This window comes from Fukomys damarensis, unplaced genomic scaffold (assembly GCF_012274545.1).
Source record: "Fukomys damarensis isolate Sample0158 unplaced genomic scaffold, DMR_v1.0_HiC HiC_scaffold_28, whole genome shotgun sequence".
NCBI lineage: Eukaryota > Metazoa > Chordata > Mammalia > Rodentia > Bathyergidae > Fukomys > Fukomys damarensis.
In genome coordinates this window covers 18,548,403-18,562,826 of record NW_022900940.1, presented here as the reverse complement: position 1 = coordinate 18,562,826, position 14,424 = coordinate 18,548,403, and the positions used below count along the sequence as shown (strand labels likewise).

At 36.0% G+C, this 14,424-nt stretch overlaps 1 protein-coding gene across 5 annotated transcripts in view; it reads left to right on the top strand.

Moving 5' to 3' along the window:
- Window positions 1-14,424, top strand: part of Stac (SH3 and cysteine rich domain) — a 147,682-nt gene that overhangs the window by 106,220 nt on the left and 27,038 nt on the right. For all 5 annotated transcript variants that reach the window (XM_010629671.3, XM_010629670.3, XM_010629673.3 and 2 more), the window contains 2 exons: window positions 6,559-6,623; window positions 7,928-8,016. In XM_010629671.3, the coding sequence (XP_010627973.1) occupies window positions 6,559-6,623; window positions 7,928-8,016 (154 nt within the window). The remainder of the gene's footprint in view (window positions 1-6,558; window positions 6,624-7,927; window positions 8,017-14,424) is intronic.

Below are 14,424 nucleotides of genomic sequence, written 5' to 3'. Positions count from 1 at the left end.
GCCCCCAGGCATTACTTGGGAGTCTGACAGAAATGCAGACTTTCGTGTAAGCTAGATCTACTGAGCCTGACTTTGCAAGGAATCTATGGTTTATATGGTCATTAATGTCTAAGGAGTAGGATCAGAAGTCATTTAATCTGACTCCTTCCCCTCCAGTACACCCCACACACACACACCGCATACCATGTAGCTAAGGAAACCAGGGCACACAGTAAAACACTCAAAGACACAAAGTTGATTATTTTCCATCTCTTGTATTTTAAGGGGCAATTTCACAGCCTAATTCAGAGTTCTGTTGCAAGTATTTAGCACACTATAACCATTTAAAAGCTTTAGAGATCTATGAACAATTCCTTTGATCAGAAATATTTTTTTTTACAATTTACTCTTAGAAGCAAAGGGGATTAATAATGCAGCAGTTGGCTTCAAAAATTTTTTTATTGATTTTAATCTCCTATCCATGTAATTTGTGAAACAATGTGGATAAAGCATTGTACTCCAGAAGAAGTTCAATGTCCTAAAGGTCTTCTTGGTCATGGCAAGAGAGGTCGGTTTTTCAGAGGCAGTGTCTAGGATCCTAGGCATAATCAGTTCTGCATTACATGTTTCATTTATATCTTTTGAAAACAAATAGCATGTGTACAGATACTATTTCTTCCAGTCCGGTATTATGCCGGATTTCTGGAGGAACATCTCCAAAAGCCACCTTAAAAGAGGATATAATCCCTACTTTATTTACTGCTAAGAATGCAATCACTTTTTTCTCTCACAAATTATTTTGAGCCACATCAACTGTTTCCATCGAGTGTTGTCCTCAACACTACTCATAGATGGGTAAAAGATAGAGGTGGGAAATGTGTTGATCTTCACCTTTGGCTTAACTGCTAGAAGCTTTATTCATAACAAAGTAATAACCAAAAGAAGTAATGTCCAGGCTTCCTATTTCAGCTCAAAATGCCAAGCAGGAAATTACTGGCTTCCTTCAATGAATGCATTTCTGCATGACTGTATGTGAGCATAGTTTTCCTGGAAGAGAAATAGAGAGAACAGGACATACATAATATAAATCCTAGGAATTTTCTTCAAAGACAAGATTAATTACATCCACTTGAGGATATTATAGAAAGTAATATTAATATTACTTTGCATTTAAGCAAGAGAATTTTGTCCAAAAGGAAGAAAGGCAAATTCAGACTGGGAAAACTTATTCTTGCTTTTAACATTCATTTGTTCTATATCTCAAATCTTAAGATATCACCAAACAACAACGCAAAGAAAAAAAAAAAAAAAGCAAAGAAGTCAAGAGCTGTTTTAATGGCAGAGTAGGCCAGTGCCCCTGGTCTTGTCCCCCTCCAGTGGACAATTTCTAAATTGCACATGTAAATGCTTTTTTGGTGCACTCCCACATTACACATTTATTCTCTAGACCAGGTAAAACAACTCTTTGAAAACATACAAGAGTCTCTTTCCAGCCATATAGGAAATTGGATTCTCAGATATTTTTTTTTCCATTTTAACACTCATAAAACTAATAGAAAAGAGAACGAAAAATAAATTTCTGATTAGTGCATGGAAGCAAAATAAGACCATTCCTTAGAAGTTACAAGTGACATTAAAGTAGGAATCTAGAGACATAAGTGAGTGAAGGCCAGTGTTATCTCTGTACAACCTGGAGCATCTATGAACAATGACAAAAACCCTGGGGTTTGTGCAGCAGAATAAGTTAGATGAGGGGCCCTTTGGGAAAATTTTGATACCTCAAAAGGCACCCTTCATGTCACTAGGAGAATTTAGTGACTTTCAGCCTTAACTCAGTTTGAGAAGGAAAAGGGAGAGGAGACAGAAACAGCCAAGTGGGGTGGAAGGAAAGGAGAGAGAAAGAGAAAGAGGGAGCGTGGGGCGAAGCAAGGAAGGAAGGAAGGGAAACTAAAAAGAAACAGTCTCTTTGTTTAGGGTCTGAACCTCTACTACCTGTATAGACAAAGTAAAATAATATGAAATTTCTGTTTAATTTAATTTAAAATGCCAAAAGTGGTTAAATCATCAGGTTTTTAGGAGAAGCAAATGCGAACCTTCTCTGGAGGAAGAGAATTTAAACTCAGACCTCAGAAACTTGCAACCAAGACCATGCGCTAACAACCAAACTCACCAAATATAAGCAAACCTCAACAAAGCTACTGAGAAGCCAGAGAAAATCATGAACAAAGAAAGTGATAAACATGTAGTTAAATCTACAAACATTAGCTTCATACAAATTAAGTTACAAATAAAACATTATCTAAAATACTGGTTTGGGCTGAAAATTTAGCTCAGTGGTTCTACCACCTGCCTTGCAAGGTCCCAAGTTCTATCCCCAATACCAAAAAATTAAAAATAAAAAAATAAAATATCGGTATGTAAAAAGGAAATGGGTATTCAATGATTCTCATATTACATGGGATAAGATTTAAAATATTTCAGTTTAGGTTGTATTAAAGTGTGCTTCATAAAAGTTCAAAGAATAAAAAAATAGATGAAACTGTGCAAACTGGAAAGGAAAGAAAACTGAATGATAAGGAGAAATAGGCCAATCAATTCAAAAGAAAGTAGGAAGGGAAAAAAATAAACAAAACTTTAGGACACATAGGAAATATAAAATGTTTAGTAAGGAATTCAAATTTATCAGTCATCAAAATCACTGCAAGCCAATTAAGTACTCTAGATAAAAGAAAAAGGTTTTCAGACTAGACTTTTAAGTAATGAATACTATTAATAAATATCTAAAACATATGGATATGGATAGTTGAAAAGTAAAAGAATTTTCTAAAGTTATTACAGAAATAAAAAATTAAAATACAGGAAAAATAGAAAACTTTTTAGATATATAAACAAAAGAATAGAATAATTATCTCGGGCAGCTATTAAAGGAAAAATTACACAGCAATTTTAATTTGTGAACAATGGAGTTTAAGACCAAAATCCATTGCTAGAAATAAAAACACATTGTTACATGATCATGTTCATTTCATCAGAAATTGTAAATTCTGAACCTGCATCTGTCTAATGCAAAGCCTCAAACTCAAGAAGTTGATACAAACTCAAGAAGTTGACCACATTTTTAGGAAAACTGACATCCTCCTTCATAGTAAGAAATTTTAACACACCTCTCACACATTGGCAAGTCACACATCAGTATAGATTTAAAGGGTTTGGTGACACATTGGACAATCTTCACCTAACTGACTCAGAAAAGACCCTTTATCTGAGAAATGTAGGATTCACCTTTTTAAGAACACATGGCACAATTATAAAAATGATCACTCTCTAGACCATAGAACAAGCTTCATAAATTACAAATAGTTAATATAGATCTATCTTCCTGTCCACAGTACAAATAAAGTAAAAATCAGTACTCAGAAGATATCTAGAAAAAGCAATAATTTCATAGATTTTAATATACTTTTTAAAAGTTCATGTGTCAAGGGGAATTCATAACAAAAAATCAAAATATGTTTAAAACTAAGTAACAGTAAAAACCTTATATATCATAGTTTGAGGGATGGCATTATTGTGACTAAAGAATAGAGCTTTAAAATGATTTTATTTTAAAAAATCTGAGAAGAAACAATCTAAGCACCATATTTAAGTCTGAAAATGAAATAGAATAAACCCCAAAAGCAGTAATAAAGATAAAAGCAAAATGTATTAATTTCTAACAAAGATTAATGAATCCTGAGTACATTTTTAAAATAATAAAATTTACAGCTCTAACAATTTGTAAAATATGAGAGAGAAAACAAAAAAGCAATAATAAAAAAGAGAGAATTGCAGAGATTAAAAAGAAAATAAAAGAATGTCATAGCCAAATTCATGCCAATAAACTTTAAAAGTCTTTCTTAAAACATCTGATACCAAGAAAGATAGCAGTGACTAAAGCCTAATTCCAGAAGAAATAGAAATGGAAAGTTTGATTTGTTTTAACCTTATAAAAACTGAATCAGTATTTAAAAATTTTCATAATAAAAATGTCCGGCTCATACATCCTTATACATAAATTCTACCAAACATTTAAGAGGTAGAAAATTTCCAGATTACATAAGCTTTTTCAGAGAAACAGGATACCACAGTGAGCTTGAAGGGCAGCAACGTCCTCTAACTTGGTTTATGAGGCTATTACAATACTGACTTCAAAACCAAACAAGGATGAAGAAAGGATCCTGGCCGGTCTCCCTCTTAAATACAGATGCAGAATCTGAAACAAAATCCTAGTAAACTGAACCCAATAATATAATTTAAAAAGGTACTGCAGGATAACCAATTTAGATGTAAGCCAGGGACTCGAATTTGGGCCTATATCAGATAATTAGGTTATATAATTTGCTGCATTTGCAAGTTAAAAAAGAAAAACCCAAATAATTATTTCAGAAAGCATAGCAATTGATATGGACTTCACAGACGTGTAGAGTCACAGAGAAAGACAGATCATGGAAAAGAATAAGATCGTTGGAGGATGTTGCAAAAATTAAAGATTTATTTTGCCTTGGAAAATATGCCTGCATTAATGGATGTATTCTTTTAATACTTATCATAAGTATTCAAATAAACAAGCAAAATTTTTCATAAAAGAATGTAAAATGCCAAAAATAAATGATGTATGTTAAATGTTTTAATAAAATAGTTACCTCATTTTTATTCTCTTTCTTCAATGTCTTAGAAATAGGTTGGAGGAGTAGATTTCAAAAATCATTTTGCAGCCTTCCAGTTCTGTTTGTAATTATGCATCTGCAAGTACATTTAAGGTCACTTCAAATAATTTTCAGCATAGTTCACAAAAATAGTATGCATTTTGAAGTCTTTGACAAAATAGCCATTCAAAAATAAAACTAACATCATGTGAAATTATAAAAACAGACTAAACTGAATACCATATACACACCTTTTGTAGTTCCCCCTTTTCATTCAACCCAAAATTCCTTAAGAAGTGTCTTTTTACATGTTCCCATTCAAATATTTACTTTATTTTAGAAGTATCCAGTTTTATAGAATCAAGTGTTTATACCAGGATTGCAGATAGTCACACAGAACCAGATAAAGATGTTGCTGGTCTCTACCCTATTTAAACTGGTAAACACCAAGTTGAGTAGCCAAATAATAACACAGATGAGGTCAGTGGAATTGGGCCTTGTCTTCTATTTACCCATAAACCAGAGCCCTACCAATGATTGCATATGGCTTTCCTAGGGATAATGGAATTGTACCCATGAACTCTGGAACTATAAACTGAGTAGAATAGAGATTTAATAAGCTTCTGTGCTTTTCCAGGGGCTCATGTTCTGAAATGTGTTTTATACCTCACAGTTGTGAGTCTATTTTAAGAACAGTAGAGATTGTCAACATGCTAATGAAATAGGTTATACAGCATCCCATGAAGTTTCTCTCCCTTTAGTGATATTTTCTCCATAATCTAAAGGGAAATAAAAGGAAAGAATAAAGCAGCATTTTCAAACGCCGAGTCATCCAAATGTTAGATTAATTTAGACACCGTAACTCTATCATATAAATTTGGAAACGTTTGCCACATTCTGTCTAAAGAAGGTACAATTGGTGAGAAGGATATGGTTATGATGTTGGTCACTGGGGTCAATCTGGCTGATCAAGTTAGCTGAGGTAGAGGCCTCTGTCTCATTCAGGGACCTCCCACAGCTGTGCGTGTGGACTGTGGAAACTCCTGTCCATTTTGAGAAGGTTTGTTTCCTATGAAGGCCCAAGAGCGGCTGCTGAAATGCAAAAGGACAAGAATTATACATTCTAATAATAAACTAAAAGAAAAACCATATAATAGCCATAATGCATTGAAAGTAAGAGATTAGGTTAAAAATAAAGCTTCAGAGAAATACCGAATAGTTTCTCTGGTGTGGAAAACTATAATAGTACACAGGATCCTAATGAGATAATTAATAATGTGAAATAGGAAGTAAAGGGCTAAAGGTGTAGGGAAAGTGGGAAGGGTGGGGGAAAGGTAATAAGGGAGAGGAAAAAAATGTGAGAAACTGAAAAAATGGAAATAAAGTGTTTGTAAATGGGGAGGGGAGGAGGGGGTGAAGGTAGGGCAGGGACAAGGGGAAAAAATTAGAATTAAGACCTATTATGTAAAGGTACAAGATCCCAATGATGAATGTAACTGTACTGTATACCTAGATTGTACCAATAAACTTAATAAAAAATAAAAAAAGAAAATACAGCTTCAATCCTCAAAATTTGACACATTCTTTAAAGATGAGTGGTATGGCTTCTGCTCCTAAGGAAAACACTGCCAAATGACACAGTTCTCCCCCAGTGCCAGGGACAAGTGCTAGTCAGGGGTGTACAGAGGTTGTGGGGACCCAAAAAAACATAGTGCAGAGTGCTGTTTGGGGAGGCAGGAAAAGCATCATATGGGAGAGGAAATGAAAGCAGGAAAAGAAAAGATGAGGAAAAGGTAACCAGCAGTAAAGTAGAAGCTATGATGCATGGAATAAGGTGACAACCTTCAGTCACGTTTTTCAAGTTGTGGTGATTGCTTTCTCTTGTCTCCTTCAGTGTTTACATATCCCGAAAATGGCACGGATGATTTCAGTGACCAAGCAAAGGACATAAACCACCAGGTATTTATGAAGTCACCAAAGACAGATCAGATAGGAAGGAGCCTTAGGTCAAACTGCAGATCACCACCCAAGGGAGTCACGAGATCCACTTAGTGAGTCCTGAACCAGTATATTTAGAGAGTAAAACAGAATGATATAGCATAATGTGCCATAGCAAAATCCTATGAATTAAACACATATCACAGTGCATAAAAATCAAAATGATAACTTTTGTATCATGCATCTTTTGTTTCCCTCATCTAAGTTTCATAGAAGTTGATATATACTATATAATGCATAAGTTACAGAATTGTAGTATAATTACATTATATATAAATATATGTTTATTATATGATATATGTTCATGCATACAGATATGCATATAATTTTACTACAATAGTATAATAGAATATAAGATACCATTTCAAAGAGTAGAATGAATCATGTGAGAAGGATACATATAGTTGTGTACAACTTTTGTTTTATATACATATATTTATTATGTACTATATTTGCTATAACATTCAAATATACTATTCAATTATATATTAGATAGTATATTATGTAGTATAAAATTTATATTATAAAATATATATTTTTTCTATAGCACTTAAAATTTGATTAACAGCTAAATTTTATTATGTTTACAAGACTATCTACAGATTGGAGACCATAATAAAATCTACCTAAGAAGACTGTTATGCAGTTAAATTATGGTAATGCAGGCAACATAGTAACTATCAAATCACACAGTAACTATCAAAATTGGTAGCTTTTATTACCATTACTGAAAAATTTCACAATCCATAGGCAGTGTTACTATGGTATGTTATATCAGTCTGAGGCCAAAAACTGCTTTTTCTCTAACATTAATAAGTATCTACCAGATGGATAAACCTGGTGCCCTTTGATATACTAGATCCCAAGTTTCAGCTGATAAAAAGCTGGTTTGGGGAAGTGAGAGTTGTTTATTAATATTTACGTGTCTTTCTTTCTTTACCAAAAATATTCTCATTCCTGGACCTAAAGTTGTGATATTTTTCATGAACAGCTGTATCAAAGAAAAAAATTATTTGAAAATTTTAGTATTTCTGACAATGAATTCCAAATAACTGCTTTCAAATGATTTGTAATGAAACTCAGTTAAGTTAAACATAAACCCAAAGTTGAGAGAAAATCATTAATAATAGTTTTTAACACCTAAGATTCATATACTGAAATTACATTGCATTAATTTCTCCATTTCTTATTTTCCTTATTTTCTCTTGTGATTTCTTCTTCCTGCACACCCCCTCTCTCATTGGTCTTTGATTTTTCTCTTTCAGGAACCTCCTTCCAAAGACCCACTACAAATGAACACCTATGTTGCCTTGTACAAATTTGTGCCACAAGAGACTGAAGACTTGGAAATGAGGTAAAGATACTTTTAAAGAAAAAAAAAAGAATGAAAGAAAATCTTAAAGTTTTGCCATGTGAAAAAAAAAACTCTATTTGTACTTTAGAATGATTCTTAAATGTTAGCATGCATCTTGTGACCTTTGGGATTGTTAACACCTAGGTCTAGGTCACCCAGGGCACTCCTGAATTTCTGATTCAGGGGCCTACAGTGGAGATTGAGAATTTGCATTTCTAACTGGTATGCAGGCAGTGCTGATGCTGCTGGTCCAGAGACCACACTATGCTACAGTACACGGTCAGAAGAACTTCTCATGAGAGATTTCATGAGGGTTAAATATTAATTGCACTTGACATCCAGTGGAGGCCAATAGAGAACTAAAAAATATATTTCATCCCTGAATTAACAGTGACCGTCAGAGTCAACTAACAACCATGGTAATTGAAACACATACAAGGATGAATTTTCAACCTCTATCAAGTCTGAACTTTTCTTTTGACCATAGTTGGAGGTTACTAGTGCTTCAGGAGTGATTAAGCTGGAGTCAGTCCAGGGTTTACATCCAACTTGTTGGGTGACCTTAAGCAATTCATAAGCATCTCATCACTCTGATATCTTTATATATAAAAGATTAATAATGATCTCCTCCCTTTGAAGGATTTGTGAAGTTCAAAAGAAAAAAGTGCACAGTATAGTGCCTAGTCATCCTAAACATTAAGTAACCAGTAGTTATTCCTATTTTTATAATGTAGTGTTTGCTGGCCTACCTTAAGGGAAATGCCTTACTCCTATCTGTCATTCACAACCCCAAACCACCATGACTCATCTCAGAAGGTGACTATATTTTCCCATCCTAGAACAGGATAGTCTAGCTTGCTTTTCCACACAAATGAGCCTTTAGAAATGTATTCTGCCCTCTTCTAAAAAAAAAAATGGAGAGATTAATGCTGAAAACTACTTAACTGCCAGAGCACTGGGGAAATAGCCTCCACCGGGGTAAACTCCACTTGTCTGAGTGCCATGCAGCCAAGTTAACAGTCAATCGGCAGTTACTTCCAATTCCAACCCCAAATAACTGAGCTTTTCCATGGTTCCAAGCTTATATCATTTCCTTTGCCTGGTCCTTGCTTCAGTGAATGCAACCTTCTCCTCTCCCACTTTCCCCGAAGCCCTAGAAAGAGAGAAAGAGAGAGAAAGGAGGGGGAGAGAGGAATAAAGGGAAGGAGGGAGGGGCTGAAGGGCTCTAGTTAGACCCTGTTCTCTGGGCCCCTTGTGCCCTTAGAGTCAGCTTCTGCAGCTTGGCCACCCTTGCGGTGGGTACAACAAGCAGAGAGAGATACAATAGCAGATGTATTTGCCCTGCCTGAATCTGGCAGCTCCCCCTGGCTCATAACCCCAAGGTCGGCTTTGTTTCAGTACTACTTTGAAGTCAGTCCAAATGATTCTTGGACATTTCCAAAGCAGAGTTCACGGTCTGAATCCTGGCTACTTAGTTTTATTCAGACAACTAAGCTTTTGTACATCTGAGTTTTTTTCCATTGCTGAGTAAAATTGCAGTGCTGAACTCACTGGCTGGAGTTGTAAATATTACCTGCACAGTTCTGGCATCATCAGTGCGGGAGGAGGAGATGGCATTTATCAAGGGGACCGTATTCTATCAGAGATCTGACAAATGATGTGAGTCAGAGCAGAGCCTGTCAAGGAGGCTTCATTGCTGGGATAATTTTTGCCTTCAGCCGATGCCCACAGTTACTTCTCTGCTGATGCAGACAAGGGTGACATGTATTTACTTTGCAATAAATACAGCATATTGGGTCTTCCTTGAGATTGTCAGGTGAGAGTCTAAAATTTAAGATTGAGCAGCTCCCTATTACACAAGTCCCACCATTTTATATTAGGATGTTGTTCTGAGGCCATTAGATTAAAAAAGAATTCCAAATAAATGCAGAATGTTATTGGGGATACTAAGGAATGTCTAGCTTCCTGATGGTTATAATTTTGTGTGGTTATTTCATTTAGTTGCAGGCCATAAAATTCATGTTGTCTGGTCACAACTTAAACATTTACCATCTGCTTTGAAGCAAACAGGACTATTTATTCCCAGGAGTAGAATGTCTGCATTACATAGACAGCAAGATTGGAATGATAAATCACACTTATATATATTTTTTTGCCAAGAGATTGTATGTTTCCATTTTAAAAACCAGGAACTCAATTTCTAAATGTATAAGGCAATCCTTTGGGGATTGAGTATGATTCTTTGAATGAACTGGGGCTTTGTGAATTCTTTTTTCTCCTCAAGCCATCAGGGAAAAATTCTTTTAATAAAATACTATTCTTATCTATCTGCACTCTGACTCAGGGGAACACAATGAGCATCATCCTCAGAGAGAGAACAAAGGAGATGAGAGGATAGAAAATGGTAGGAGTGGGAACTTTAGGGGAAAAAAAGATGCACTAGCAAAGCCAGTCGCCTTAACTCAGAGCAGATGGGTCATCGCTGCAGCAAGCATTTGTTATAAATTTTCCCAATAATAAAGAAAGCTCTTTCTGCCAAAGACCAACAGTCTAGATCTCTCCAGGGCCCTCCGAGTTCACTGACCTGCCTCTACCCCAATAGTGGATGGAGCAGAGCAGCCCCAGCCTCCCTCCTAAGGATAAATGATATCACCATCTGCCAAGGTGTCGAGCCAACCCACAGGCTCCCCGTACCTCATGCCCCAAATGTGTTTAGAGCTCATTTCCTACTTGTTCGCTTCACCTGAAATCTTTCATATCCTCCCTTTACCTTCATCTCTCTTTGCTGTAGACCTTACCTTGTCTCTGTGTTTCCTGTCTCATTTTCCCCTCTCATCCATTGCAGGTGGCCCTAAGGTGGTGGTACTGTGTTCTGAGCTCATCTAAAATTTAGAGTCAGACAGAATGTATTCATACCCCCCATTACCCTTTCTCACAATAAAGTACATTACCCAACTTTCTGAACCTCAGTTTTCTTATATTGAATATAAAGAAAATGAGGCCTGCACTTACAGGATGGATGTGATTGAATAAGACAGCAGCATCTGGTATACTATAATAATTTAATAACATATTGGTTGCAATAAATTCTATTTAATATTCCCAGAATAAGTGCTTTCTTTTCAGAATTGAGGGAGAGAGAATAGCAGCATGAATTTGCTAATATGAAAGTGTATCACTTGACCTGTATTTAAGTCCTAGGCAAGCCACTCATTTGGTTATGTGACCTGCATGAATTCTGGAAAAGTTACACAGGTCATCTGAGACTCTGCTTCCTTACTTTTAAAAAGAGATAATCATTATGCCTGCCTTAGGCCTACTCACAACACACATATTTGTTCAAAACTTTTTGATGTCCCCCTATTGCCTTTAGATAAAAACTAGAATATTTATGAGACTTTAGTATCTGCAAACTCTTCTCTAATGCCCTCTCTGTTTCGTTCATATCAGCCTATTTTTTCCTTCTCAAAAAGGACTGCACTATGACTTGCCAAGAGATTCTTCTTTCTGCAGTCTGAGCACTCCATCAGTTCTTCCTCAGAATCCTCATATCTAGCCACCACCGCCATCAAACACACACACACACACACACACACACACACACACACACACACGCACAGAGTTCTGGTTCTCGGCACAGCCTTCATTTCCTTGGTACATCCCCTCCTTGTACACTCAGTCTAGGTTAATGCCTTTGTAACACACTTTGGTAACACTCTATTCCCTTCACTTAAATACTTGTCTCCAGCTGTGTACACATATTTCTGAAATTATTTGGTCAATATCCTTCTCTCCTGTAAATTCTATGAAATTGCTAACACTGGTAACTTTGGAGCATGATCTATTCTTGAAACAGTAAATACGTGCATAGTACAGAAATAATATCTGATGAGTGAATCGATACCATGGAGATTAAATGAACTAATATTGTGCCTGACCTATACAATTAATGGACAGGTGGTGTCCATGATAATATACAGTGGTACTTAGCTTCATGAATTTAACTTGTTTTATGATTTTGGGGAAGGTGGCCATGTTTTTGTTTGCATAGGGACGATGGCCACAGTTGTGTTTGTCACCCAATGTAGAGTTTGTGAATGGAAGCAAAATTTTGTTGACCCTTTTGAGAACCTAACTGTTTGCAAACAGAAGCATTCATGAACCAAGGTACTAATGTAGTGGAAACAATAAATGAAGAAGCAAACCAAGCTAAGAGGGTTCGGTTGGGGTCTGTTTCCTAGAAGTGATGGGCATGGGCCAAGTGAATATTACTTGTCAAGAAGAAGTTGTAGAAGGGAAGATCAGTAATAGTTTTGTTCACAAAGAGCAGAATTTAAGGCAGTTTGGAAGGCGCCATATTAAGCCTTTACCAAAGCACTCACAGTTGGGGTGAGGTTCAAGGAGGCTTAGAAGTCTGCGAAACAAAGTCTTAGAGTCATTACTTCTTAGTCATATTATGGAACCTTTTCAAAATCAGTGAGAATAACTTTTGTGGCTTTATTGAATTTATATTTTGGGTAAATAAATAGCAAAAATAAATTTAAATAAGTTTGAGTAAACACAAACTCCTAGACCATCTAAGGAACTGTGAAATAAAGAATCAGCAGTAAATTAAAGATTCAAAAGGCTCAAAAACATATTTTAGTGATCACATAACGCCTATTTCAGAGAATCCATTTTGACTTTCTGCCTCTAAGTCATTTTCATTTTTGTTAATTCTTCCCAAACAGATTTATATGATAATGTCCACTTTTTATAAGGGGGGAGAGGAGGATGGAAAAAGCATACAAGCTAAGAAAGATAAAGAGGAAACTGCCTTTTCCATATTGTCTAAGAGAGAGACAAATTACCACTTCAGTGAATGCCAAAGTACTTACATATGGGGGGCTCCAAAGAAAAACTTAGACTTTTAAAACCCCCAATCCGGATTTAAATTCATAAATTGCCAGACTCTTCAAAGTAGCAAGAATCAGATTTTCTATGGACTAATTTGAATGAAGTCATGAGTCTCATTAGCTAATGTTTCCAACAATCTCTAGAGACAGGATGGCCCAAATTCATCTCTTCTGAATTTCTTCAAGGTATAACTGGAAAATGAATTTGAAGTGCTTTTAACCCTTGCATTGTTGTTGGCAGGCTTGCTCTCAGTGAGCTGTCCCTGATCTCAAAGAATCCAAGGGACTGGGTCTGGGGACAACAGAAAAGTAGAGTGAAGTTATAATCCAGCATGAAGTGTTGTGTGTGGCAGAGTTCAGGATGCCCTGAAGCACCTCCCAGGGACAGTTAAACTCCTGTGTTGTGGGTGGGTGGATCAGAGAAGGCTGTACAAGTAGGTGGCATTGGTGCTGAGCTTCCAGAAAGGACAGACGTCAGGGGTGTCTACGAAGCCTGCTTCTACTTCCATAACACTATTTTCTCCATCTTGCATGAGACATAAAATAACTCAAAAGCACTTGGAATAGGGGAAGATATCCAGTAGGAAAGGCCAAGGGTGAATGGCAAAACTTCAGAACAAGAACATTTCTTTAAATGGTACCAAATGGGGTGCAAATGCAAATCCATTTCAGAGACGAGTGGTAAAAATTCATGTTAGGGGAAAGGAGTACATTTATCTTTTTCTCACTGAGTTTATTAATACATTTTAGGTATACAGTACAGTTACATTCATTATTGGGATCTTGTGCCTTTACATGACAGGTCTTGGTTCTCATTTTTTCCGCATTACCCCTGCCTTCCCTTCACCCGCTCCTCCCTTCCCTATTTACAAATACTTTTTTCCCATTTTTTCATTTTCTCATATATTTTTCTTTTCACTTATTTCCCTTCTCCCACCCTTCCCACTTCCCCTACACCTTTAGCCCTTTTCTTCCAATGTCACATTGTCAATTATACCATTAGGATCTTATGTACAATTATAGTTTTCACACCAGAGAAACGCTTTGGTATATACACTTGTGACTTATTTATTTCACTTAAGAGTATATCCTCAATCTGCATCCATTTTCATATGAATGACTCTAATTTCTCATTCTTTATGGCTGAATAGTATTCCACTTTATAGAAAAACCACACCTTCTTTTTTTTTTTTTATTGAGTTTATTGGTACATTTAGGGATACAGTACAGTTACATTCATTGTTGGGATCATGTACCTTTACATGGCAAGTCTTGATTCTCATTTTTTCCCCTTACCTCTGCCCTCCCTTCACCCCCTCCTCCCCTCCCCATCTACAAACACTTTATTTTCATCTTTTCATTCTCTCACATTTTTTTCTTTTCCCTTTTTGTTCTTCCCCTACGTATCACACCTTCCCTACACCTTTAGCTCCTTTCCTCCCATTTCTAAATGTCAGTAATCTTATTAGAATCTTATGCATTGTTGCAGAATATTCACACCAGGGAAACTATT